Source organism: Eretmochelys imbricata, chromosome 11 (assembly GCF_965152235.1).
Source record: "Eretmochelys imbricata isolate rEreImb1 chromosome 11, rEreImb1.hap1, whole genome shotgun sequence".
NCBI lineage: Eukaryota > Metazoa > Chordata > Testudines > Cheloniidae > Eretmochelys > Eretmochelys imbricata.
This window is the reverse complement of record NC_135582.1, coordinates 48,863,971-48,891,916: the sequence shown is the minus strand read 5'-3', so window position 1 is coordinate 48,891,916 and position 27,946 is coordinate 48,863,971. Positions and strand designations below refer to the sequence as shown.

Genomic DNA, 27,946 nt, shown 5'->3' with positions numbered 1-27,946 from the left:
CTTCAAACTAAGAAATATCAATATCAACTAGGAATATATTTCCAGATTCAATAGAGAATATACATCTCATGAGACGTGATTGTTATGGTTCGACTATGTACCCTGATGGGTTCAGGAAAAGGAACATTTTCTTTTAAGGTATTCCCATATATAGTTTCTCTAGCTATTTAAATTTAAAACTAGATTTCCTGATGCATTCCCAGGTGAGCAGTTCGAATTCTAAGTCACACAGATTTGTTACATCCCGGAAAGATAGAGTGTATCCTTTCCTCATCAATAAAATAATGCCAAGCTTCAAATGCTTGACCTAGTTCACTAATGCTTTCAACACTGTGCCTGGCTTTATGAAATATATATGGAACATATTTTTAACTAAAAATACATGTCATTTTAGCTCCACTAAAAAAATAACGTTAAACATTTATTTCTTCACATAGCGCCAAATCAAATTACTGCATACATACAGTTTAGAGCTTGCCATAAAAATATGTGCACCCTGTTCTGGGCTCAGGATCTTAACAGTCATGTGTCCCACAACCCCAATTAATAGTTTGGGGATTATTTTTCCAGTGCTTTTTCCATTTCAGTAGTTATTCTCTCACCATGCTGCCTCTTTCCTCAGTTCAGCTAACTTGTGCAAACGTTGGAGGGCCTTTTCCTGTTTCCTTTCATCTTTTCTTGACTTGGAAGCTACATTTCGAGCAAACTCCCTCTGTTTCAGTTCCTTGAGTCTCTGTTAAAAATAATAATAAAAATATTTAATATAAAGAGAATCCCTGACAGCCCTGGTAAACAACTAAAAAAGTTCAGATGCACTTTTGTTGGTTTCGTGTTAGAAATCACACATTTAGGTAGTTCAGCAATATTCAAAATATTACATCAGATTACTGCATGGACCTTTCCTGAAATATATTTACTGAGTAATGGTATGTTGCTCTATCTTTTTACTTAAACAATTTAGACCAAGTTCATCCCTGGTGTAATTCCATGGAGTACAATGGAGTTACATCAGGTATTAATTTTGTCTGCTATGTTGAAAGGAAAAACAACAGCTATGTGTGAATAACATTTTTGATGCACTGGCCAAAACAATCCAGAAATGTATTGTATCTGACTTGGTGGATAGCTAAACTGTCTCTTACATACAGACTTAGAGCACCTATCCCTTAATTTGCCTCCGCTCAGAATCATAACGGCTGCCTCCACATTTTCTTTGTGAAAGCAGGTTTCACCCACACCCGTTATCTTCTGTGTTGTTAGCCTGAGAAAAGGAAAGTTTAGAATGTTGTTTCCTTCAAATGATAAGTCTCTTTTTCGTGGTTACTCTCAGCTTCCAGCAAAATTTGGCAAAATTTGTGCTCCAGTTGAGTTCAAAACCATACCTCTCACAGAAACTTTGCTGATTTCTACTACAGGTCATTGATGTGGTCATCTTACACTTCTGTTCCCAACAATGAGGTAATCACTTATTCCATGTATGCAATGGGATCAGGAGCTTTCCTCTCCAGTTGGAAGTGGATGCCAACTCACCAGCTATTTTTGTTCCTGACCTGATTCTCCAACACCAGCTCAATTCATCCATCTGAGATTGCCTTGTAATTAACACAGCTTTGTCTCACTGCCATTCATCAAGTAAATCTATTTGTTTGGGTGTGCCTCTCTTCACCCTACACAAACGTTGCTCCAGATGAATCATGCAAACAAGCAATTTGTTTCAGATTAAAGTTTAATCAGGTCTTCCAGTGAAACCATTTTTGTCTCAGATCTACCAGTTTTTTTTAATTTGAAGAACATGGCTGCAGTAAAGGACTCTGAGCAACCAGAGATTTCAATTTCAGAGGATCTTTCAGATCTTCTTCCAGGGGTCACCCAATGAAATTAATAGGCAGTGGGTTTAAATCAAACTAAAGGAAGTATTTCTTCACACAACGCACAGTCCACCTGTGGAACTTGTTGCCAGGGGATGTTATGAAGGCCAAAAATATAACTGGGTTTAAAAAATAATTAAATAAGTTCATGGAGGACAAGTCCATCAATGGCTATTAGCCAAGATCATCAAGGACACAACCCCATACTCTACGTGTCCCTAAGCCTCTGACAGCCAGATGCTGGGACTGGATGACAGGGGATGGATTACTTGATAATTGCCTTGTACTTTTCATTCTATTTGAAGCATCTGATATTGGTCATTGTCAAAAGATAGGATAGTGGGCTAGATGAACCATTGGTCTGATCTAGTATGGCCATTCTTATGTTCTTTGCTTTTAGCAAATTTCCCAGTATCTGACCTAGATGACTGTCTCTATAATCCCTTCAAATTTTCAATATTAATATAAACCAGCCTCACTACATCTTATACCCTATCCATCCAGGAGTCTGTTATAAAAATATCTTCCATCATGACTGCTAGTGTCCATTCCTTCCTTCCCATAACATTTTAAATTCTCCACACAACCCACTTTCCTTTTGCTGTAGTAATAAATAATGAGCCTAGCCGTTAATGCAAATGAGTTTCACATATGCATATAACAATCAAGAGCCATGAGTTTGTTTATAAGTGAGGTGTAAGTTGTAGGAAACCTTTAACCCAAAAACATTTGTGCAGGTCTGATAAATCTGCTATACTCCACTTTCTGATAAATGTTTTTCCCCCTTTTTCATTGTTTTTTCTGTATTATAAAATTGCACAAAGATCCACAGTCACACACTGACCTTTTGTACTATAATGTACCTTGCAGCTGCACATAATGTGAGCCAAAACCATACCTGCTAAATTTGGCTCTGTACATAGCCAGTTTAATACTTTTTATAGTTCATGAGAGGCTTCTTCCTCATTAAATTGTTCTCCTTTCTTCCAGCTCATACACCACACACTATCTCATTTCAGCTATTTGCCTTAATGCACTCTTATTCTTTCAATGATACAAATTTTGTTCTAGCATGAACTCCACATCCAAGGTCCTGCTTTTCAATGTGTTCGTCATGAAAAATAGAAGTTCAAGGATATGCAACACCAAAAAATTTCAAAATTTTGAATTGTATTTTAGCTGTGCGCTCCCATTAAAATCAATGGGAATCCTGCAACTAAAAATCCCATATAACACTTGAAAATGTAGCCCATCGTATTGCCCACACATCTCCAGCTGTCTTTTTGCCTTGAATCTTCAGTTACAACTGCCACAGTGTTCTAAACTGTACTAGATATCGAAAGAAATAAAGATATTGTACAGAGTGTATGCCGGAGGCCAAACAAAATCAGCAATTTTCCCTCAGATATGGAATAAAAGGACCAGGTGGATAAATGAATAGACAAGGGCAAAAAACCCAACAACACACACACAACTGCAACTGCAGCAAGAATGGGAGGAGAAAAGTTGCACTATAGGCCCAGTGAAAACCTACATTCACAGACATACCCACACACCCTCATGCACCCACACACAGCACTTGAAATGTAAATGGAACTAACTTTCAAATCTAACTGTACTTTAAGCAAACTGCAAACAGTCAAACCAATTACACTTTTAATCCCGAAAGACAAACACATGCTGCCACCGCAACTAAAACAAATACATGAGCTAACCAAACACAATGCTACCTTATTAAAATTAAACATTAAAACAAACATTTACAGTGTGGTTCACAACAGTAACCAGATTTCCCTCCTGTCTCCTCAGAAAGCCTATCCTGCCTCATTGGGGCTTCAACTAGCCTGAAAGGGGAGGTTTTCAGTCAGTGTCCCATCACCCTCTTCCAGTAGGCCAGCTCCTCCTTGCCTTCTGAATCTCCCTCTCCCTTTGCCACATAGTGGGTGAGGGTCATCATATCCTGGCTGGAGGGAAGAAGTCATTCTGGTCCTGTCCTCCGGTGCAGGATGCCTTGCTACGCTTCAGTGGATAGACATGGTGGTGCTGACTTGGACCAAATCCCAAGGAATTCCCTTGGATCTCCTCAGCCAGCCAGCCAGTTCAGGCCCTAGGTCTGTCAGTGCTTCCCTAATGGAGGCCCTGAGGAAGGTGGCAGCAGAAGTAGAAGCCACAGTAATTCTAGGAGCTTCCCAATGGGACAGGTTGCAGCCACCCTAGCACAGTTCTGGAGGTATCCACCAGTCTCAAGTACTTTGTGCTCCAGATCCTGCAGCCATGACCCTCTTGTAAGGAATGAAACAGGGGCAGCTGCAATAGTTCTGAATCCAGCAGGATGAGTGGAATCTGTCTCTGGCCCTATTTCACTGGCTGGTGGGTATCTGCTGGATGGGGGAGCGTAAAATGGGAAAGCAACCCTTGTTCCTCACATGGGGGGATGAGACTGAGTCTAGAGTGAGTCAGCTCTAGCCTCGTAAGTGAGCCCATAAGTGTGTGTTGCTGTTGTGATCACCTGGAGAGCTGTTATTTCCTCTGGACCTAGTGTCTCCCTTCTCTACTTTGGAAGCCAATTAGTGAAAAGAAGACTGTCTTGCTTGCCTTGAGAATTAATTGGGTATGGCAGACAATGTATTACTTTAAGGTCTTGTCTTCACTACATTGCTGCTTGAGCTATAACTCAAGGTTTGCCCCATAATCCAACTCCCATCCACTCACAAAAATCTCTAGCTTGAATTAAGTGGTGCTTTAAGCTTGGGCCAGCTAGCCTGTCTGTGCTAGGGCTGATGCACCCTAGAAATGCAATGGGCATGCAGCAGCTGGAGTTACAATTTTTCAGCTTTAATCCTACCACTTTGTGTAGCAAGAATGTTGTTTCACAATGTGGTCACTCTCACTCTGTTCTCACTTAAACTAGGCTAGCTCAAGTGGAGTAACTCAAGTGTACTAACTTCAGCTACCTGTTGCAGTGAAGAACAGCCCTTAAAACAAAAACCTTGGGTGCTTAATGATGAGTGTCTTGGGCTCCTGAAACAGCTAGTTTTTAAATGGATGTTTGAATGTTATGTGTTGTGTCATTGACCCAGGATGTATCTTCTGTTCTCGCTTGGCAGCAGCCACACCTGGTACCAGATGGCTGCACTATTCTATTTGATTGACAAGGAGGCTGCAGGATTATCTACTGGGCAAGTAGCAATTCTTGCCTCCTGCTTTCAGTGGCATTTCATTCTGCCAGACAGAATAGATTTTGAAGGCAGATATTAAGGTTCGCTCAGATATCTCTGCTGGCTCAGTTCAGTGTTTTCAGTGGGGGATTGATGTGTATTTCAGTGGGGGATTTTCACTGCGAGTGCTGTTGGTCAATAAAGGGATATTATTTTCTTAGAATTTCTGCTAATTTTGGTGGTAATTATGTGTCGAAAGATTCGGGAATAAATGGGTTCTTTCTTGGTCAGATAACCTAACTGCAGTCCATATTATCAACAGGTGTTGGGCAGGTTGCTTTAAATCAAGCAGCTTATATCCATGTTTATGCTACTGCTTGGTCACCTTTGGAATCAATACCAACACTGCCAATATTTTCTCTTGTTTCAAGGTAAACAGACTATGAAGCAATGCCTCAGGCCAGTTTTGAGCCAGTTGTTATGCCATCGTTTTTGTGGATCTTGGCACATGAGGGCACTGCCAAAGATCACTAGCCATTTGGACATAGAGAAGTGACAGTGCCAGGTTTTCTGACTTCATGTCATTCAAGGTGCATTCAGGTCTTTCCTTACATGACTGGCCCATACCAGAAGTGCATTTAATGAAGTTTGCAGAAGTGCCCAATAAAATGTGTGTTATATTTCTTTTGCTATTTCCTCTCTCTAATATTTTGCTCTTTTTCACTGAGTTGTAAAAAAATGCAACTTATTTAGCTATGCTCTGTGCCTGTCTTTGCCATAGCGGGTGATGCTGCTGCTATTCCATCTGTCTATTCAGATGTTTTCAGATACCAAAAAACATGTTGAGAAACAGATAAGTGAAATATGCTCACAGATGGATGGGTCCTACTTTTTTTCTACAAGTTCCACATTATATTTTTGGTAGCTGTGTATGCCTTTGAGAGAAACCATGGTGAGTCCAATGAAGTTATTTGAAAGGTAAATAATCATATATTACTCCATTGTGTGCTCCCCTAGATAGTCAACAAAAAAGTGAAAAGAAAAGGAGTACTTGTGGCACCTTAGAGACTAACCAATTTATTTGAGCATGAGCTTTCGTGAGCTACAGCTCACTTCATCGGATGCATACCGTGGAAACTGCAGCAGACTTTATATATACACAGAGAATATGAAACAATACCTCCTCCCACCCCACTGTCCTGCTGGTAATAGCTTATCTAAAGTGATCATCAGGTTAGGCCATTTCCAGCACAAATCCAGGTTTTCTCACCCTCCACCCCCCCACACAAATTCACTCTCCTGCTGGTGATAGCCCATCCAAAGTGACAACTCTTTACACAGTGTGCATGATAATCAAGTTAGGCCATTTCCTGCACAAATCCAGGTTCTCTCACTCCCTCACCCCCCTCCAAAAAGTGAGAGAACCTGGATTTGTGCAGGAAATGGCCTAACTTGATTATCATGCACATTGTGTAAAGAGTTGTCACTTTGGATGGGCTATCACCTGCAGGAGAGTGAATTTGTGTGTGGGGGGTGGAGGGTGAGAAAACCTGGATTTGTGCTGGAAATGGCCTAACCTGATGATCACTTTAGATAAGCTATTACCAGCAGGACAGTGGGGTGGGAGGAGGTATTGTTTCATATTCTCTGTGTATATATAAAGTCTGCTGCAGTTTCCACGGTATGCATCCAATGAAGTGAGCTGTAGCTCACGAAAGCTCATGCTCAAATAAATTGGTTAGTCTCTAAGGTGCCACAAGTACTCCTTTTCTTTTTGCGAATACAGACTAACACGGCTGTTACTCTGAAACAAAAAAGTGAGTGTCTGTTACTCTGCTAAAAAAGTGCAAGGTTAAACAATTCAAGCAAGACTTTTGGGTGTATGATAGCTGTACTCCAAAGCAAAAGACCAAATGTTTGAGGCCTCTTTTCATAAGATTTCTTAACTCTGTGTATTCTTGTCTTCCAATAAATAATATGATGCTGACCCTGGTGCCCACTTTGCACTCATGTCTCTCTTTTCAAACATATAGTAGTTCATTTCATAGATTCATTCTGAGCACTTAGCATGGTGATGGATATTAAAAATGTATAAAAGGGAGAAAAAATACATTGACATTACAAACGTGGGGACTTCACTGCATATTGCGGAGCTCAGTAATTTTTGACTGTAAATGTTTGTTTTTCCTCCAGTGAGAAATTTATGCAGTGAATAAGAAAAGACACATGCAATAGGACAAGAGAAGATACAGTATTGTTGAAGATAAAAGGTTTGTTTGTTTATTAACTTTCACAAGGAAGCTGAGCCAAAGCTATACAGAAATTAGAAAACATCCTTTAATAACTTCATTTCAATTATTGTAATGACTAAAATATTGTGATTTGGTTTCCATTGAAATTAATGGGGCTACTTCTTTGAGAGACTGCTCGCCAATGTGAGTAGAGGGTTCAAAATCTGCTCTAAATTGTCAATGTTGTATGTTTGTATGTACTGCACAATGTGATATCTTGATCCTTGCATGGTGCAGGATCAGGCACATAATGAGCACAAAAAAGGATGTTAAACGTTTCCTTGGACAGCTGTATTCAGAGCTGGATAAAGGGCAGATGCACACAGCTGCATGTCTGGCTCTTGTATACAAATGAGTCCCTACTACTCAGTATTTCTTTCAGGCAGCACAGAACTGCAAAGCAAATATCATGATGCCCATCTGAGCCTCTTATCAGCTTAATCAGGTACTATTTGTTCAGTACATGTAAGTTTAGGCAGAGATGAAACATTAAATGTTGGTAAGTAATCAAATTATTCTGTTTGATTGTTGCATGTAAGTAGGTGCCAGTTGTGTCAGGTGCCTGGAGGCAGATGTAATTTTCATAGCTAACTTTTAATAGCTAACTTTTCAGGGAATGTTTGTTTTTCCTCCATCAAACTTTTTGTTTCAGACTTGCTCTCCTCTCATCTAGTCCTGGATGGTCCTTCGTATGATAAGCAATGGTGATGGATATAATCATTATAAGTGTTATATTAACAACTTACACTGTGTGATTTGTATTTTATAACTGACATGCAAACTCCCTGTACAGGAAGTGTAAGTGGTTAAAAAAGGGTCCCTTACTATCTAATCTTCACTGTGTATTTGATACATTTTCTACATGATGTTGCAAGGCTTAATTCAGCAAACACATACTAGTATGCATAGTCAATGGAACTATGGTCATAGTAATGGTCATAACAAATATACTTTGCAGTAGGTATTAGCTGGTCTAAGTCCTGAGTTACCTTTATGTAGTCTCCAAATGTATATTTTCCCTCTCTTTTTGAAAGCCAGAGCAAAGGATGTGGCATCCTAGCAAGTAGAGAGCTCAGCAAATAGTGATAATTTAAGTAAGAAATTTCACTGAGAGAACTAACGGACTGTTTCTCCATTGCTCTGTGCCTTGTGTAGTCATTTACAATGATGAAAAGTGAGGGTAAAATACTACCATTATGACTAGGTATTCTTCTACATCCATTTTGAATTCACTTGGTGAATGACATCACATGGTGCAGAGCAATGGGAAGGCTGACCCTGAGACTCCAGTACTGCCATTGGATCCATGAAAAGACTCTTATATTCATGTTGAACCCCGTTAATTTTACTGAGACTCCAACCACATGAATCCAGCTAAAAGATCAAGACATAACATAGCAATGTTTTACTACTTATATAGACCTCAATTGATTGTCCTTCTGTACACCCACACAGTGTAGAAAGGAGGCATAAGGAGCCCTTTATGCCCATGCCCAGATTACCTACATCACCAGAGCCTGTGCACTGGGGGAGAACATCTGGCCCCAGAATTCTATTCCTTCTTTGGCTCAGGAGGTTGGGAAGGTGGTAGAGCCCTGGCCATGTACATACACCTCAGCTTCCGCAGGGGAGGAAAGTAACCTGGACCATCAGAAGGGTTAGTATGGACTGCTTTCCTCTGAAGCAAAAGGAAAGCTGCAACACCATTGGGAATATCAGCATCCCAATCTGGTTCCTGCCCTGTTCCTGGGGAACTCACTGGAGCTGTAGAGTTACAATCCAGCTCTTAGTATTTACTGTGTATTTGCCAATACAGTCATAACTAGCAGTTTAAAAGCTGGGACTTGTAGTGCATAGCGAATATTTGCATACACATGAAAGAACTTAAGAACAGCCATACTGGGTCAGACCAAAGCTCCATCTAGCCCGGTATCCTGTCTTTCGACAGTGGCCAATGCCTGGTGCCCCAGAGGGAATGAACAGAACAGGTAATCACCAAATGATCCATCCCCTGTCGCCCATTCCCAGCTTCTGGCAATATAGGCTAGGAACACCATCCCTGTCCATCCTGGCTAATAGCCATTGTTGGACCTATCCTTCCTTAACTTGTCTAGTTCTTTTTTTAACCCAGTTATAGTCTTAGCCTTCACAACATCCTCTGGCAAGGACTTCTACAGGTTGACCATGTGTTGTGTGAAAAAATACTTCCTTTTGTTTGTTTTAAACCTGCTGTTTATTAATTTCATTTGGTGACTCCTAGTTGCTATGTTATGAGAAGGAGTAAATAACGCTTCCTTGTTTACTTTCTCCACACCAGTCATGATTTTATAGACCTCTATCATATCCTCCCTTAGTCATCTCTTTTCCAAGCTGAAAAGTCCCAGTCTTATTAATCTCTCCTCATATGGCACCCATTCCATATCCCTAATCATTTTTGTTGCCCTTTTTTGAACCTTTTCCAATTCCAATATATCTTTCTGAGATGGGGTGACCACATCTGCACGCAGTATTCAAGGTGTGGGCATACCATGGATTTATATAGAGGCAATATGATATTTTCTGTCTTATTATCTATCCCTTTCTTAATGATTCCCAACATTCTGTTTGCTTTTTTGACTGCTGCTGCACATTGTCTGAAGTGTGCTTGGATTAAATTAGACTTTCCAGCAGTAGAAAAGTAGTATGTCTACTAGAAAATCTATCTTGAATTTTTAACTGCATTAAGAGCATTTCTTACATCACCTCTACAAGCCTTCTACTAACTTGCAAAGTGATACTTTTTTAAAAAAATCAAGATATAAGCACTTGTAACAATAGCACTTCAGACCATGTTTTCAGAGAACTATCCACATTGACTCCAAGATCTCTTTCTTGAGTAGTAACAGTTAATTTAGACGCCATCATTTTATATGTATAGTTGGGATTATGTTTTCCAATGTGCACTTCTTTGCATTTATCAACGCTGAATTTCATCTGCCATTTTGTTGCCCAGTCACCCAGTTTTGAGAGATCCTTTTGTAGCTCTTCGCAGTCTGCCTGGGACTTAACTATCTTGAGCAAATTTTTATCATCTGCAAAATTTGCCACCTCACTTTTTACCCCCTTTTCCATTTCATTTATGAATATGACTGGGCCCAGTACAGACCTCTGGGGGACACCACTATTTACCTCTCTCCATTCTGAAAACTGACCATTTATTCCTACCCTTTGTTTCCTATCTTTTAACTGGTTACCAGTCCATGAGAGGACCTTCCCTCATATTCCATGACAGCTTACTTTGCTTAAGAGGGGCCTTCTCAAAGGCTTTCTGAAAATCTAAGTATACTGTATACACTGGATCTCCCTTGTCCACATGCTTGTTGACCCCCTCAAAGAATTCTAGTAGATTTTCTAGTAGACATACTACTTTTCTACTGCTGGAAAGTCTAATTTAATCCAAGCAGTAGGTTCCTACTGAAACAAAAGCACATAACTGCATTAAGAGCATTTCTTACATCACCTCTACAAGCCTTCTACTAACTTGCAAAGTGATACTTTTTTAAAAAATTCAAGATATAAGCACTTGTAACAATAGCACTTCAGACTAATAGGCTTAAAAACATGGAGAAGCCATAAATTAATAAACACACTCAAGCTAGCAACAACACTTAAAGACTGAAACGTGGAACACAATGCATTTGAATACTGTGATAACAGTAGTAACAGAAGGAGAAATGAGCAAAGGTACAAAGTTATGTGGCTGGTATCCCAAAAACTTTAAAATGTTTGATACTTTAAAAACTATAATAAATCCAATGTTAAGAGAGTTGACCATGTTTAACAAAAGGAAATTCAGATAAGTTCATTGGAAAATAGTGAAACTTACATGAAGTGTATGAACGTGGGGGAAAACTGTTATGGTGCCGTGCCAGGTATAGCGGGGGCTCTCTGCTCTACTAAGCGTGCTCTCCTGGTTTATAACACCCCTGCTATTATAATCCTTTTTTCTCTTGAGCATAGACTAACAATTGTACCAGATTATGTGGATTTTTTCTGACTTTGACAAATATCCAGGCCACTGAACTAATTTTCAGGTCAATAGAGGCATAAAGCTACCATAGTAAACTACTGTGACACCAAAATTTGCTTCTTGCTTGATCTTTAGAGTAATATTAGGAGTAGAGACAATACCACCCTCTGCTCAATGATACATCTCCCTGGGATTTATACTATTGTTGCCCCTTTTTAACCCAAGCTGCTAGTCAAATTTCAGAGTCCTGGGGATGGATTTTTCCAGTTGGAAGTAGAAATTGATGGAGTCTTGTATTTTTATTGATGCAATCTTGTTTATTTACAAGGAATGTACAGAGTCCTGTTTCTCCAAATGCAGGAGCAAGCAAGAACAAAAGGAGCAGTTTCTTAGCTTACAGCCCCAAGTCCCTAGCCAATGCATCTACAGGACAAGTGCTCTCTCCAGCTTTTTCCAGGGTCACACTGTGATCACTAGATCCTACTTGGTTTTCTTGCTTTTTGTCTCTGCCATTCTCTGTGTTTTGCTTTCCCTCCTTCCCTTACACACCAGGTCACAATATCCAGTGGAATTCACCACCCACATAGTGATAGTTTCTGGGCAAATTCTATTAGGCCTTGTTTTAGATGTGGTAACATAAATGTTTCTTCCAAATGTCTTACTGTGAAGGGTGCTTTCAAACATAAGTTTGAATGAGGTTTGAACAAAACCCACAGCTAGGTTTCACCCAGTTAATACACTACTAAGTAGCTTCAGACAGTTGTTATTTTATTTTAAAATCAGCCCATCAGTGAAATATTTCCTCCTCCTTCCCCAAATGTGGAATTTACCCACTCTAGATTACACCTGCTTTAGGCCCTCCATAGACTAGATTCAAGCTCAGAGCAGTTAAACAGCATTTCCAAAAAAAAGGTGCATCATAAAGGTTTTAGGAGCAAGTCATTTGGGATGGCCTCTATAACTCGTGATACATTTTCTGACCTAGTTCCCTAACTTGGCAACCAAGGAAGTTGGATTGAGGACATTAATCAGCATAAAAATGATGAAAAGAGGATAGCCAACCAAGTGGAGAGACTGGCAAAACCCTGGAAAGTATTAAAGGAGAAGCAGTCACAGAAGGGGTACAGAACAGGTGTCACACAACCGAGGTGATCAAAGTGAGCATTAGACCTTTAGAAAGAATTAACTTGTAACAGTTCATTCCTGAATGAACATTAGTAAAACGGAAGACCAGAATAGTCGAAAATAATTTAATGTTCAGTGCTTCAAGTCTATCAGTATATTCCTATTTGTGTGCTTACCAATGCTTCTCTCTGCATCTGTTTAGTTCTTAAATGGTTCCCATCTCTGTAGTATCTAAGCACCATTGATCATTTTATTAACACCCATGTGGGTTAAAATTATCCCCATTGTACAGATGGGAATTAAAAACATTGAGAGATTGCGTCATGGCCAAGATCACTTGGGAAGTCTGGCAAAGCCAAGAATTGAACTCTCACCTCCAGAATTCCAATTCTGTGCCTTTCTGCAAAATCATTCTTCATCTCATCTTGAACTAGTGAAGGTTTGGGGAAGAGAAGTCCAGTTTCTCAATTTATTATAGCACATTCATGACTTGAATGCTCATTTTAGTTTAAAGAATGAGGAGTACTTGTGGCACCTTAGAGACTAACAAATTTATTTGAGCATAAGCTTTCATGGGCTAAAGCCCACTTCATCAGATGCATGCAGTGGAAAATACAGTAGGAAGATTATATATATACAGAGAACATGAAAAAATGCGGGTTGCCATACCAACTCTAATGAGACTCATCAATTAAAGTGGGCTATTATCAGCAGGAGAAAAAAAAACTTTTGTAGTGATAATCAGGATGGCCCATTTCAAACAGTTGACAAGAAGGTGTGAGTAACAGGAATATTAGCATGGGGAAATAGTTTTTAGTTAATGTAATGACTCATCCACTCCCAGTCTTTATTCAAGCCTAATTTAATGGTGTCCAGTTTGCAAATTAATTCCAGTTCTGCAGTTTCTTCTTGGAGTCTGTTTTTGAAGTTTTTTGGTTGAATAATTGCGACTTTTAGGTCTGTAATTGAATGTCCAGGGAGGTTGAATTGTTCTTCGACTGGTTTTTGAATGTTATAATTCTTGACGTCTGATTTGTGTCCATTTATTCTTTTGCATAGAGACTGTCCAGTTTGGCCAATGTACATGGCAGACGGGATTGCTGGCACATGATGACGTATATCACATTGGTAGATGTACAGGTGAACGAGCCTCTGATAGTGTGGCTGATGTGATTAGGTCCTATGAGGGTGTACCTTGAATAGATCTGTGGACACAGTTGGCAATGGTAATTTTTTTTTCCTGCTGATAATAGCCCACCTTAATTGATGAGTCTTGTTAGAGTTGGTATGGCAACCCCCATTTTTTCATGTTCTCTGTATGTATATATATATATATATATATCTTCCTACTGTATTTTCCACTGCATGCATCTCATGAAGTGGGCTTTAGCTTATGAAAGTTTATGCTCAAATAAATTTGTTAGTCTCTAAGGTGCCACAAGTACTCCTCGTTCTTTCTGCTGATACAGACTAACTCGGCTACCACTCTGAAATCTGTCATCATTTTAGTTTAGGGGCCCAAACTCCTCGACGCTCTCAGATGGATCAAACTCTCCTCCCAATAGTGGAACAAAGAAGACACTTCACATAGCATATTGTTATTTGTTAAATTACACTCAGCATATCATTATTTGTGCTCACTCAGCCGTGGGTGAGAAGCTAAATGAAGACAATCCCTGCCACAGGAAGCTTACAGTTATAGGAAACAAGATGTACCACGAAGCCGAGAGAAGGAGTAATATTATGGTACTTTATAAATATTTGAAATAACATAATCTGGTTAAATGTAGATGCTGCAACTTTATTAAAATCCCTAAAACCAATAGGCCCATTCCCCACCCCCATCTACCTGGCATGGATGTTCCAATGCGGATTTGAACTGGTCACCAATAGCCCTGGGTTCTACTAACCTGATGCTGGGGATGAGGGTGATGCACCCTTGCTAGGATCCTGGCTGGAAGCTAAAGACCTGTCCCACTCCACTCCTCCACAGACGAGGTAGGAGAGATTATACTTGGGGAGCCACACGCTGCATGAGACATCTCTCCCTACTGTGGAATGTTGGCCCATGCCCAAGCAGCCCACTGAGTTACAGGGACCTCACATAGGACCCCTTTTCCCCACCAACCATCCTGCAACCCACTAAAGTTGTGACAATGTCATTTAGCCCCCCAAAACTGGATCTCTGAGATACCAGATGGAATGTGAAAACCCCACAAAGAAGTTTGTCAGTTTCACTAGATGCTACACCCCAAACAAAATTTGGTGATTAGCCTAGCCCCCAGCATTGTAGGAGATCCAGTAATTAGCCATGCACGGGGAAAGGTGGACTGGAACAGAGCCCAAAATAACTACTTGCTAGCAACAAGCAAGCAGAGGCAAAAATGGCTATTCCCACAAGTAGGAGCAAGGAAAAGCCACCCCTCTCCCCTTGCCCTGTCAGACAAGACCCAATCAGCTGACCTCTCTGGTCAGGGTCAGAGTCCTTTACTTGCATGCCATGTGAGTTGACCTACCTACTGACCTGGGAAGGGAGGGAACGAGAAAGGAGAGTGTCCTCCCCTTTCCCCCATATATACATGTTTCAGGGAGAAGGAGAGGGAACGGGGAAGATCATGGCCCAGACTCTTCTGCTTTGGGTCTACCCCTGTCCTCCCCCATTCATAGTATGGAGGTGTGTCCATTGCCTCCACATCATCAAAGCCACACCCTAGCTAGTGAGGTGAACATTCATTGGGTTTACCTCTAGTGGGCAATCCTTTAAGGGGAATTTTGATGTAGGGAATTTCCAGTCCCCCATGTGGGATGAGCCCGTATTGGGGCGCTCTACTACTCCCCTCACATTCTGCCAGCAACTTTACATAAATTCTTCATATACTGTGTAATAAAGAACAAGGTATATCCATTACTGCTTGAAACTCCCACTGTAGCTGTTTGTAGAATTGTTTGTTTCTAAATGATCAAGTATAGTAGTGGCATATTTATAATGCTCTTTGCACTAGGGCTAGCTGGAAACCAAGAATTCTATTTCATGAAAAATTTAGAGGTTTAAATGTTTGGATTCATTCCACTTTGGGACAAAAATTGAGACCTTTTGAAACTTTTTTTTTGTGAAAAAAACAGAGAGACACCAACCCCCAATGAATATTGAATTTTTTATATGAAATGGAACAGCTCCAACAGGAGAGATTTGAGACAGACCTGTACCAGAACAGCCAATAAGCCATTGGGGTACAGGAGACCCTGATCTGCCTGAATTGCAGCAAGGACTTGAATCTGGGATTCCTGCAGCCCAAGGAGTTACCTAACCACTCAACAACTTTGTATTCTATGGGTGAAATGGATACGTTTCCACAAAAAAATTGTTTTTGTCAAATCATCACATTCAGATGGTAAAAGCGTTTTAGTGAACTATTTCCAACCTTCTCTATGTTGAACTGCTAGTTGTAAACCATTGAGAAAGTAGGTGAGTGGTAAGGGAGAAGTTCATAACTTTTTTAGTCCTAGCTATTTTATGATAAATTAATTAAACTAATATGTTGTCATGGTTGCACCTACATACAGGCACAAAAAAACAATCACCGTCTAAGCAGCGCAGAGATTTGTGAAATTGTAAACAGAGGTTTCCTCCATGTGGACTAAGCTACACACTGACTAAATAATGAGGAGTTTAATTGCTAAATTGCCAATAGTTGAAAGGATGCAGAAGAGCTGAGAGAGGGACTGCGAACTGCAGTGTGGAAGCTGGGGAAGCCAAATGGGCTTAGTGCAAAATCTGCAAGATGTTAGGGACTGCAAGATGCTGAGTTGTCCCTGGTGACTTATAGCATTTGATGGGGAGGGACAGCACTGGGCGGACAGTCAGATGAGACAGCCGGGTGATGGGCTACTGTTATTCTATGTCCTTTATTTTATTTTACTAATCTGACCTAGAATCAATTTAAGAATAGTGGCTTTTTAACTACATTTTAAAATGGTTTAAATTTCTGGTTAAAATGGTTAAACTTTCAGGTTTTTGTATTGCAGTAATTTCACAGTAAAACAAGATTATTTTCACTAGATCTGGTTAAATAGATTTTGTGTTCAAATATTTAGACACATTTACTTGATCTTTGTCTCATTTCTGCCCTGTGTGAATATTCTAGCAAAACAATGTTACTAGGAGGAGTGGTGCCCAAGTCAGTGAATGTTAGGGAACTTTTGTAGGAAGTCCATTGAGTGAGTGGAGGACTTGTTGGATGGTTTAGAGGATTAGCAATGAGATACAATTTCATCTATACTGTAGGTTGTTAAAGTAACTAGAAACAAAGGCTATGAATGACATGATTTAAGCTTTTCTTTAATTCTGTCCTAACTGGAAGCATAAAGTATTGGAAATTTTGGGAGACTCATGAGAATTCCATCCCAAAATTTCAGATTCAAAAGATTCTATTTAGGTAATTACATGGCTGTCATCACCTTAGCATTTGAACACCTTTTGCCTCCCCTGTTCTTGGACTGCAGGGTGTCTGTGCAGTCCCTCACGCAAGCTAGAGCAGCCCCAAGAATTGCCAGGATCCGGTCTGCCCTGCCTATGCCTCCTCTCACCTCCGCTTTCTTCATGGAGCTTGTACCTGCTTCCACCCTGGAATAGGCTCTGTACCTGGGGTTGTTGTGGAAGTGACAGAGAGGTAGCAATCAGACATATTCCCTGGGAGGGATTTTTGCCTTCCGTAAGCCCCTTTACACCAAGCTATCTGGTGATACAAGCCATAGCACATCTGACCTCATGCTTTGCCCAAGGCTCAGGAAGTCTGTGGCTGATCTGGGTATGAATCATGAGTCTGTCTAGTGCCTAAACCAAAAGTCCATCTTGCGAGGAAAGAAGGGTTCAGATATGATTTAGATTAGTGGTCTGAACATATGACCAGGAGCCAAGAATATCTGATTTTTAATCTTTGCTCTTGTAGAATATGGTACTTGGACTTTTTTTGTTTTCCTACCTGTAAAATCCTACGTACTTGACCCTAGTTTCCTCTATTTCAATAAATTCAAATAAATTCAAACTAATATTAATTTTACTATGTATATAAATGTTTAAATATTTCTTTCTACATTAGATATTCTTTGTTGTAGGACTTCATTAATGTTTTCCTGAAAATCCAGATATGCCATGGAAGTGGTATGCTGAAAAAATTACAATTTAGTCATCATATCTATTGCCTGACCCACTTTTAGCTTTGTTGGTGTAGTCTGTTTGTTGTCTGAATGCTAACTAAGTTGATCCTTTAAAGTAGGTTCTGCAATGGTTCCCACAGCTGGTAATCAGTTTCGCTGTGTATAATTTCCTTGTAGATTGTGTTTAGGTCTTATTTAATTAATGGTATTATGATTGTTACTTTCTATTTCTTGGGCATCTCTCTCCATCTGAGTGAACTTCAGGAAGTCTATTTCCTATTGCCTTTCCTTCTCTGACATGGATGTGTATTGTCTGGACTTTTCACTCTGGCAAATCTGAAACCATATCACCCCGGAAAAGCTATTGCTGATATGAACGGCACACTTTCTAAATTCATGTATTTCATCCTTTAAGCTGTGCCACTATAAGGTCCATAGTATAGACATAGCCCTAGTTAACCCTGCTCACACATTCTAGGAAGTGAGATGGAAACATTTCATTTGTGTAAAATCTCCATCTCCTGCATATTATCTTCTAAATCTTAAAGTGGTGAACCAAAAAGCTCAGCTGGTGTGCAGTGACTGCCACTTGTCACAAACATCACAACTTTCTCATCTTTGCCTTGTGATTCCCACCCCTTCGCCCCCTGGCTGCTTGCTGTATCCAACTGTTCTCCCTCCTCTTGTACTTAGACTGTAAGCAATCTGAGGCAGGGACTGGCTATTGCAGCACCAAGTACTGGCTATTGGAGTTAGGATTGCTAGATGCTAAGTCAATACGAACAAGAATCTTTACTTTCCATGTCTACCTACCTGTGCAGGGCCAGCCCTAGGCTTTTGGCCACCCCAAAATTTGCGAGACCGCAACTGCCCAAGCAAAAAAAAAAAAAAAAAAGGGGTGGCCGGAACACCGCCCTTGGAATTGTGCCACCCCAAGCATGTGCTTGCCTTGCTGGTGCCTAGAGCCAGTCCTGTACCTGTGTCCTATCCAGTATAGAATATGCAAGCCTACTTCTGTCAGCTGAACAGTTCTGCTCTACAGGAACTCCTCACTTAAAGTAGTCCCGGTTAAAGTTTTTCGTTGTTACGTTGCTGATCAATTAGGGAAGATGCTCATTTAAAGTTGCGCAATGGTCCCTTATAAGTTGTTTGGCAGCCATCTGCTTTGTCCACTGCTTGCAGGAAGAGCAGCCCGTTGCAGCTAGCTGGTGGGGGCTTGGAACCAGGGTGGACCGGCAGCCCCTCTATCAGCTCCCCTAAATTCCCTATGCAGCAGCCACCCAGCAGGCTGTCAATTGCTGGCAGTTCAGCTGTCCCTCCCACCACTGCCTTGTGCTGCTCCTGCCCTCAGCCTTGGAGCTGCTCCCAGGAGCCTCCTGCTTGCTTTGCAGGGGAGGGGGAAAGTTGGGGGCTAATGTCAGGGTGTCTCCCTCCCCCCTATTCCTGCCTCCCGCTTACCCCTTCTACATATAGAGCAGGATGGGGACAGGACAGGGTTCAGGATGGAGAGAGCTCGCTGGCTGCAGCTGCTGTCTCAACTTCCTGATCTTTTTTAAAGGCAATGTACTTAGCATACTTAAAGGGGCAATAAGAAAAAGAGTACTTGTGGCACCTTAGCGACTAACCAATTTATATGAGCATAAGCTTTCGTGAGCTACAGCTCACTTCATCGGATGCATTCACTGAATGTTTCCACTGAATGCATCCGATGAAGTGAGCTGTAGCTCACGAAAGCTTATGCTCAAATAAATTGGTTAGTCTCTAAGGTGCCACAAGTACTCCTTTTCTTTTTGCGAATACAGACTAACACGGCGGCTACTCTGAAACCTGTCATTATTAAAGGGGCAATGTGCATCTCTATCTCTCTCCCACACACAGGGTGTGTGTGTCTGTCTGTGCCTGCCATGCTGTCTCCCCTCCCTCCATTCCTGCTGCCTTGTAGAATGTGAGGCTACATTAACAACATGACAGGTTTCAGAGTAGCAGCCGTGTTAGTCTGTATTCGCAAAAAGAAAAGGAGTACTTGTGGCACCTTAGAGACTAACCAATTTATTTGAGCATAAGCTTTCGTGAGCTACAGCTCACTTCATCGGATGCATACTGTGGAAAGTGTAGAAGATCTTTTTATATACACACAAAGCATGAAAAAATACCTCCTCCCACCCCACTCTCCTGCTGGTAATAGCTTATCTAAAGTGATCACTCTCCTTACAATGTGTATGATAATCAAGTTGGGCCATTTCCAGCACAAATCCAATGTACATTGGTCAAACTGGACAGTCTCTACATAAAAGAATAAATGGACACAAATCAGATGTCAAGAATTATAAATTCATAAACCAGTCGGAGAACACTTCAATCTCTCTGGTCACGCGATTACAGACATGAAAGTTGCGATATTACAACAAAAAAACTTCAAATCCAGACTCCAGCGAGAAACTGTTGAATTGGAATTCATTTGCAAATTTGATACAATTAACTTAGGCTTGAATAGAGACTGGGAGTGGCTAAGTCATTATGCAAGGTAACCTATTTCCCCGTGTTTTTTCCTACCGCCCCCCCCACCCAGACGTTCTTGTTAAACCCTGGATTTGTGCTGGAAATGGCCCACCTTGATTATCATACACATTGTAAGGAGAGTGGTCACTTTAGATAAACTATTACCGGCAGGAGAGTGGGGTGGGAGGAGGTATTTTTTCATGCTTTGTGTGTATATAAAAAGATCTTCTACACTTTCCACAGTATGCATCCGATGAAGTGAGCTGTAGCTCACGAAAGCTTATGCTCAAATAAATTGGTTAGTCTCTAAGTACTAACAAGTACTCCTTTTCTATTAACAACATGTTAACCCTTGAGGGTCAGTCAAATGCTAGTTCATTATTTAGCAGTAAGGCATTCCCCAGGAAATAGTCCACCCTCTAACTTCACCACCTCAACTAAGTTTCACAATCATCATTGCTGTGTACAATATTAAATTGTTTGTTTAAAACTTACACTCTGTGTATATATATATACATAGTTTTTTGTTTGGCAAAAAAAATTTTCCCTGGAACCTAACCCCCCCATTTACGTTAATTCTTATGGGGAAATTGGATTCGCTTAACATCGTTTTGCTTAAAGTCACTTTTTCAGGAACATAACTACAACGTTAAGTGAGGAGTTATTGTATTTGCAACTCATTTGGATTTTTTTCTCTCTCAATGTTTTGCTGAAGCCACATGTATAGATCCTGCATTGCACAAATGTATAGATACTGCATTTAGTGGAAATAAGGGATTTACACATTCCACAATAGTTATTTGAACTGGTTAGCATAATTTAAATTTTGTGCTGAACTCCAAACTGTGATGTTGCTCAATGCACAGCTTGAAGGTGTTCACATACCATGGTGATGAGCATGATAAGAAGAGAACAGAAACTGAAGGGAGCATAAAAATTAATTTGCTATATTAATATTGCATCTGACAGTAATTTTGCATATACAGTATCCTCCGAGAGAAGCAAGAACTTTACTTAATGTTTTTGAAAAACATGAGATCTAAAATAATCAGAAAACATTTTGTTAATAATTTATAATCCTGATGAATGATCATGATACTCAAGTAACACACCTGCTCTACCTTTAAATTTCCTTTAGGAAATATACTGAGCTATAGAAAAGCAATGCAGATGTAGAACATTTATAAAACAAATTAAATATAATACAATTTACTTGTAATCTTGTATATTTTATAAATCATTGTTACGATTTTCTTGCTGATTTTTTGTGTGCTTTGATTCAGCATTCCAAAAATATGTTTCTCAGTTACTCATAAATATGGGGCCTAGTCAATAATTATTGAATTAATTAATATGGGGCCTATGGAGCTATTCAAATTCATTATTAACTGGGATGCCTTATTGGTTTTTATTTATTAATAATGGGAAATAGAATGACAAACTACTTGTTACATACACACTTGTGATATAAAGCTTGATTAGTATCCTTTCTCAAACAGGGTCTGATTTAATCACTTACAAATAATAATTGAATAGCTCAGGATTTTCATGGCACCTGTAACCACTTAAATTGAGAATAACATGTGCCTTTTAAAATAGAAATCATTGCTTCCTAAGATGTTTAGTAAAGTATGCCCTTGGTTTACATGTGTATATGTTTCAGTTCGTCATGCAGCTGGAGACCTAGTCCTACTTTGGTGAGTATAATATAGCAGTGTCATCACTTTGTTGTATGACCTAGAGTTCTAAACATTTTGTAAATATAGCTTTCATATTATATAAAGTAGAGAAGATAGCTCTTTCTGTAAGCACTATATTAAAACAAAACAAAAAAAAAACTTTACATAAGTAATCTTGATTATTGTTGGACTTAATGATTCCACATGAAGACTAAACTAGAAATTGCTTTGGATAATTTTGAGAGAAAAAGAGCACTATCTCCAGTGCAAGAATGATTTAGTCACAGAAATAGGAATTAGAGTGGGGGGCCGTGGGAAACTATTAGGTCATCTAATTTATCATGCTGCCAATATGGAATTGTTTCCTACAATATATTCTACAATGACTTACTCAACCTACTCAAGTGATGGTGCTTTTGCTCTTCCCTTTAGGAGACTATTCCACAGTCTTATAGATTTCATCATAGAAACATAAGGCATAGACCTGTAAAGGACCTCCTGGGTCACTGAGTCTGGTCCCCTGCTACCACTGGCAACCTTGTCAAAAAATCTTATAAAGCCCCAACTTAAAATTGGATAAGTTGTTTGCTCCTTAGTACTAATGGATGGTTATTCTAGAATCCTCTGATGGCTAGAAAACATCTAATTTCCAGCCTAAATGTATTCATAGTCCATTTATACCCATTTGTTCTTATACTGATGTTGTTCTCCCCTTCTCTTCCCTCCCTCATGTTTGCCCTCGGATGCAGTCATAAGCAGTCATAAGTAGGAAATATTTCCTGGCTTTCAGTCTAATTGTTCCTTTGCTCAGTTTGATGTCATTACTCCTAGTAATACCTCCTAAGATCACCTTATACAAATCATCTCCCTCTTTGAGGTAAAATCCTGGCCACAGTGAAGAAAATGCCAAAATTCCCACCAAATTTCACAGGGTCAGAATTTCACCCTTGGGGATTGTTAGGATTGGAGGAGCTATTCTTAACAACTTGTTTCATTTCCTTGATTCTGTTTATGAAGAATTTTGATATTTACAATTTATTTTGCTTTTTAAAGTACTTGCCCAAAACCTTTAATGAAACCTGCTAGGCTATGGTTTGTTTTGTGAACCATTTTCAATGTGTTTCATGTTTGCTATTTCTAATTGCCACTGATTATTTTATGATTGATCCCTTGGCATTACAGGACATTTCAGGTCACTTGATGTCACATGATATTTCTCCTTCTGCCTCCAAACAAATTTCATTACTTCCTGGCACAAATTTTATTTAATCAGAAAACAAACACTGTTTGATCACAAAACAAATTTTGGATTTTTGTTCCGACTCATTTTGTTTGGGAATAAAATTCAGCTTGTACAAATTGTTGTAAGCAAAACAAATAATACATTCATAAACATGGTCAAGAAAAACTCAATACTTTAATTTGCTCTCTAATTTGTGAATCAAAGAATTCACCCAGAATTTCTGTTTTCATCTTACATATTCCTATCAATAGCACCTTTTGTTACTTGTGATGCCCCTGAATATTCAGCTCAGAATTCACTTTTTAGTCATAGCACATCTATTGTTTACGGGGGCCGGGGGTGGGGGCAATTACTGACTTTGCACTGGTAGGGCAGGTATACAAAATACCACACTGATCCCAAGCATATTTTATGACTAGATATATTTAATGTTTGTTTCCTCATATGGAATGTCTGTTTTCCTCATAAGTACCTCTCTTGTTAAATTATCTGGATGATCGTACGTAAATTCAATGAAAACAAATGAAATTTGAGTTAAATGGAAAAAAAGACTGTTTCCAAAACCCTGAACAAAATCAGGCATCACTGTTAAATGTCTGAATAATGTTTAATTATCACAAAAGAATGATACTTATTGTTAAGTTATATGAATTTGTACTAAATAGGTCACCATACAATAATACACATGTGTATTTAACAAAAGAAAAATAAATGATTCCTTACTCTACTTTCTCTCCTTTTTCATGCTTTTCCCAAGGCAACTTGTTTCTGAGAAACAAAAGCAAACTTTAAACATTTAAAGATCCATGCATTTTCCAACATCATGAGGCTTATGTCAATCTAATTCATATCACTCTTCTACCCAATTCTCTTCTTCTCCCCTACCCTATGTGTCACCCTCAGGGTACAAGTAACATCATATCCTGCATCAGAGTAGGGTCCCTGTACTTTTACAAATAATAATTTCTGGCGCATTAATGAAGGAATTTTTTATAACATATGTTATATAAGATTGACTAAATGACCACAGCATTCAACTTTTAAAAGGTGCAAAATTGCTGAGTATTGCATACTGAATATTTCATCATGATAGCTGGTAAGTAACCATGTGTATAAAAGCAGTCTGGTCAAACCGCAAGCTTTAGGATATTTTTTTTGTTAGCTTCAGCAAAACTCTGCAGAGCACTTCATAAATACAAAGGCTGGAACCAAAGCAAACAGTATAAAAATGGAAGTAGCATCTTGCCTATCAAATTAATTTTACTAGATAATGAAAAGATCATAAAGCTGAGACACATTTGTACATCTGGAAAGTGGTTGCATATGCTAGATCTCTTGGTTTAAAGGTATTTATTTTAACAACTTTGAGCCCCCATCTTGCTCCTATTAAGCCAATGGCACAACTCCTATTGAGTTCAGTGGGAGCAGGCTCTTTAATTATCAAATGAAAATTTTGAATAACATTGAAAGATGTTCTTCAATAAAGAAGATTAAAGCTAATTTGGGTATGGTGTCCTCTGTTCCCTGTAAACTTCACTACCTACCTAAGAGCTCCTTCTAGGCACAATCAGGAACTAGGCACTGTGGCCATTCTGAAAAAGAGGGGCTTGGTTTAGGGGATAGACGTCCAAAGGCTATTTTCAGAATTGCTCTTGTGCTCCCCATGTGTGGAGGTCTGTACAAGGCAATCGAGGCTAAGGCAGGTGTAAGCTAGATGGTGCAAAAAGTGTTGCTGGGATGCACTTCAGAGAGCAGCAGCTGGGTCACATAGATGCAAAATTGTTGACTTACTTGTGTCTAATTAATAGCAAGCTCAGTTCACCAATCCCATGGATCATTTCATGTGTGATGGTTTGGGTTATCCTGGAATGCCATTGAATTATCCCCTCTTCTAGTTCACCTTGGCTTAATAGCCCTTCACTAGTTATTTGTAGGTTACCTGAATATTTTCCACACATTGATCTTCTCCACAGTCTTGCTGTGACTCCACATAAAAACAGAAGAACAGCCATACTGGGTCAGATCAATGGTCATCTAGCCCAGTATCCTGTCTTCCGACAGTGGCCAATTCCAGATGTTTCAAAGGGAATGAAAAGAACAGGGCAGTTATCAAGTGATCCATCCCCTATCATCCAAGCCCAGCATCTGGCAGTCAGAGGCTCAGGGGCACCCAGAGCATGGGATTGCATCCCTGACCATCTTGGCTAATAGCCGTTGATGGATGTATCCTCCATGAACTTATCTAATTATTTTTTGAACCCAGTTATAGTTTTGGCCTTCACAGAATTCCCCAGCAACAAGTTCCACAAGTTGACTGTGCATTGTGTGAAGAAGTACTGTACTTTCTTTTGTTTGTTTGTTTTAAACCTGCTGCCTGTTAAATTATTTGGGTGACCCCTGGTTTTTGTGTTATATGAAGGGGTAAATAACACTTCCTTATTCACTTTCTCCTTACCCTTCATGAGTTTATAGATCTCTATCATATCCACCCTTAGTCATATCTTTTTTTGAAGCTAGTCTTTTTAACCTCTCCTCATATGGAAGCCGTTCCATACCCTTAATAATTTTTGTTGCGCTTCTCTGTACCTTTTCCATTTATAATAGATTGTTTTTTTATATGGGATGGCCAGAACTGCACACAGCATTGGACTGGCAGCTATTTCTTCTCACCAGCCTCTCCTTCTGAGCAGCGTTCATCTTGTAGGAATGGTCCCACAGAATCTAGAGCAAATGCAATTCCGTGATGAGAAATTTCACCACTTCACAGGGGAGAGGCTTTCTTTTGAGACTGCTTCCTATCTAGGTGCTCGCAGTAGCACCAAAAGCACATTCAGCCATGGAATAGCATGTTGCTGTAGGTTGTCAGTCTTTCTAATGGGCAATTTCCCATTTATAGGGCCAACATATATATTTGAATGTATGATTGTAATATTATAATGTGTGATCTGGGTCCTGCTTTACTGGCACCCAAGTTTTTCAAATTTCTGTTATGCAAATTCACAGATTCCCAAGCCAGAAGGGGCCATTATGATAAACTAATCTGGCCTCCTGCATGTCACAGGCCACAGAACTTCAACTCAACTCATTAGAACAGATCTTTTAGGGAAAAAAAAAAAACTATAAAATCTTGATTGAAAAGTTGTCAGTGATGGAGAATCCACCATGACCCTTGGTAAATTATTCCAGTAGCTAATTACTCTCACTGTTATAAATGTATGTCTTATCTCCAGTCTGAATTTGTCTAACTTCATGTTCCAGCACTTGGATCATGTTATAACTTTCTCTGATGGACTGAAAAGCCTATTATTAAATATTTGTTCCCGATGTAGGAACTTACAGGTTGCAATCAACTCTCCCCTTAATCTTATCTTTGTTAAGCTTGAACTCCTTGAGTCGATCACTATAAGGGCATGTTTTTTATTCCTTTAGCCATTCTTGTAGCTCTTCTCTGAATCTTCTCCAATTTATCAACATCCTTCTTGAATTGTGAGCACCAGAGCAGGATACAGCATTCCAACAACGGTCACACCAGTTTCAAATACAGAGGTAAAATAACCTTTCTACACCAACTCGAGGTTCCCCTGTTTATGCATCCAAAATTCTCATTATTCCTTTTGGCCATAGCGCAGCAGTAGGAGCTCGTGTTCAGCTGATTATCCATTATAACACCCACATCTTTTTCAAAGTCATTGCTTCCCAGGATACAGAGCCCTCCATCATGTAAGTATGGCCTACAGTCTTTGTTCCTAGATGTACACATTTTCACTGAGCCATATAAAACACACCGTTTGTTTGTACCAGTTTATCAAGTGATACACATTGCTTTGTGTCAGTAAGTGTCCTCTTCATTATTTACCACTCTCCCAATTTTTGTGTCATCTGTAAACCGTATCAGTGATGATTTTATGTTTTATTCCAGGTTGTTAATCAAAATGTTAAATAGCATAGGGTCAAGAACCAATACTTGCAGGACTCCACTCGAAACACACTAGTTAAATGGTGACTCGACTTCCTGTTTACATTTTGAGATCTATCAGTTAGCCAGCTTTTAATCCACTTAATGTGTGCCATGTTAATTTTATATCTTTCTACTTTTTTGACGATGCTGTTGTGTGGTACTAAGTCAAATGTCTTGTAGAAGTCTAAACATATTATATAAGCTCTATTATCTTTATCAGCCAAACTGGTAATTTCAGCAGAAAAAAGATACTCAATTATTTAGACAGCATCTACTTTCCATAAACCTGTGTTGATTGACATTAATTATATTACCCTCTTTTAATTCTTTATTAATTGAGTCCCATATACCCATTCCCAGGACTGATGTCAGACTGAGGATGTCTACACTGCACACTAAGTCAGTGTGATTTCAAGTGATTTCAAGCCTGTGCTTGGGCATCCAGACTGCATTATAAACCTGTGATTACTGGTCCCAGGTCTCACAGCTGTGCTAATGCTTCCATACTGCATTACACAGACTTTCTCCCAAGTCTTGGTGGGATTCAGGCTCTGAGAGCTGCCTTCACTTCCCCTCTAAACCAGGTTGGCTTTTTAACCAACACAGCCTTCTAACTTGATTGTGGGATTGTGACTTTGGGGGCATGTAGCAAAGTGTTCTTAAATAATTCCCAATTATCATCACATTTTTTTATTTAAAATCTTCCTCCCAGATGATTTGATTCATAATTGCTTTCTGAAACTGGCCCTTTAAAACAGTCAACTATATATATCTTTGGTTTAGGCTTTATTCTGTTTGCACATTATAAATGTGATCTAGTCATAATCACCTGTTTCTAAGTTACCATTAATTTTAGCTCTGTGATCAGTTCCTCTTTATCTGTCAATATGAGGGCTAATATAGAATTCCCCCCATAATAGATGCAAATCAATTTATGAGTTATGAAATTGCCATCTATA

The 27,946-nt window shown here is 39.5% G+C and overlaps 1 protein-coding gene across 1 annotated transcript in view; it reads right to left on the bottom strand.

The window, feature by feature from the left end:
* Positions 1-27,946, bottom strand: part of ZNF804A (zinc finger protein 804A) — a 226,267-nt gene that overhangs the window by 6,876 nt on the left and 191,445 nt on the right. Inside the window, exon 3 of the mRNA XM_077830576.1 lies at positions 603-733. Coding sequence (XP_077686702.1) covers positions 603-733 — 131 coding nt within the window. The remainder of the gene's footprint in view (positions 1-602; positions 734-27,946) is intronic.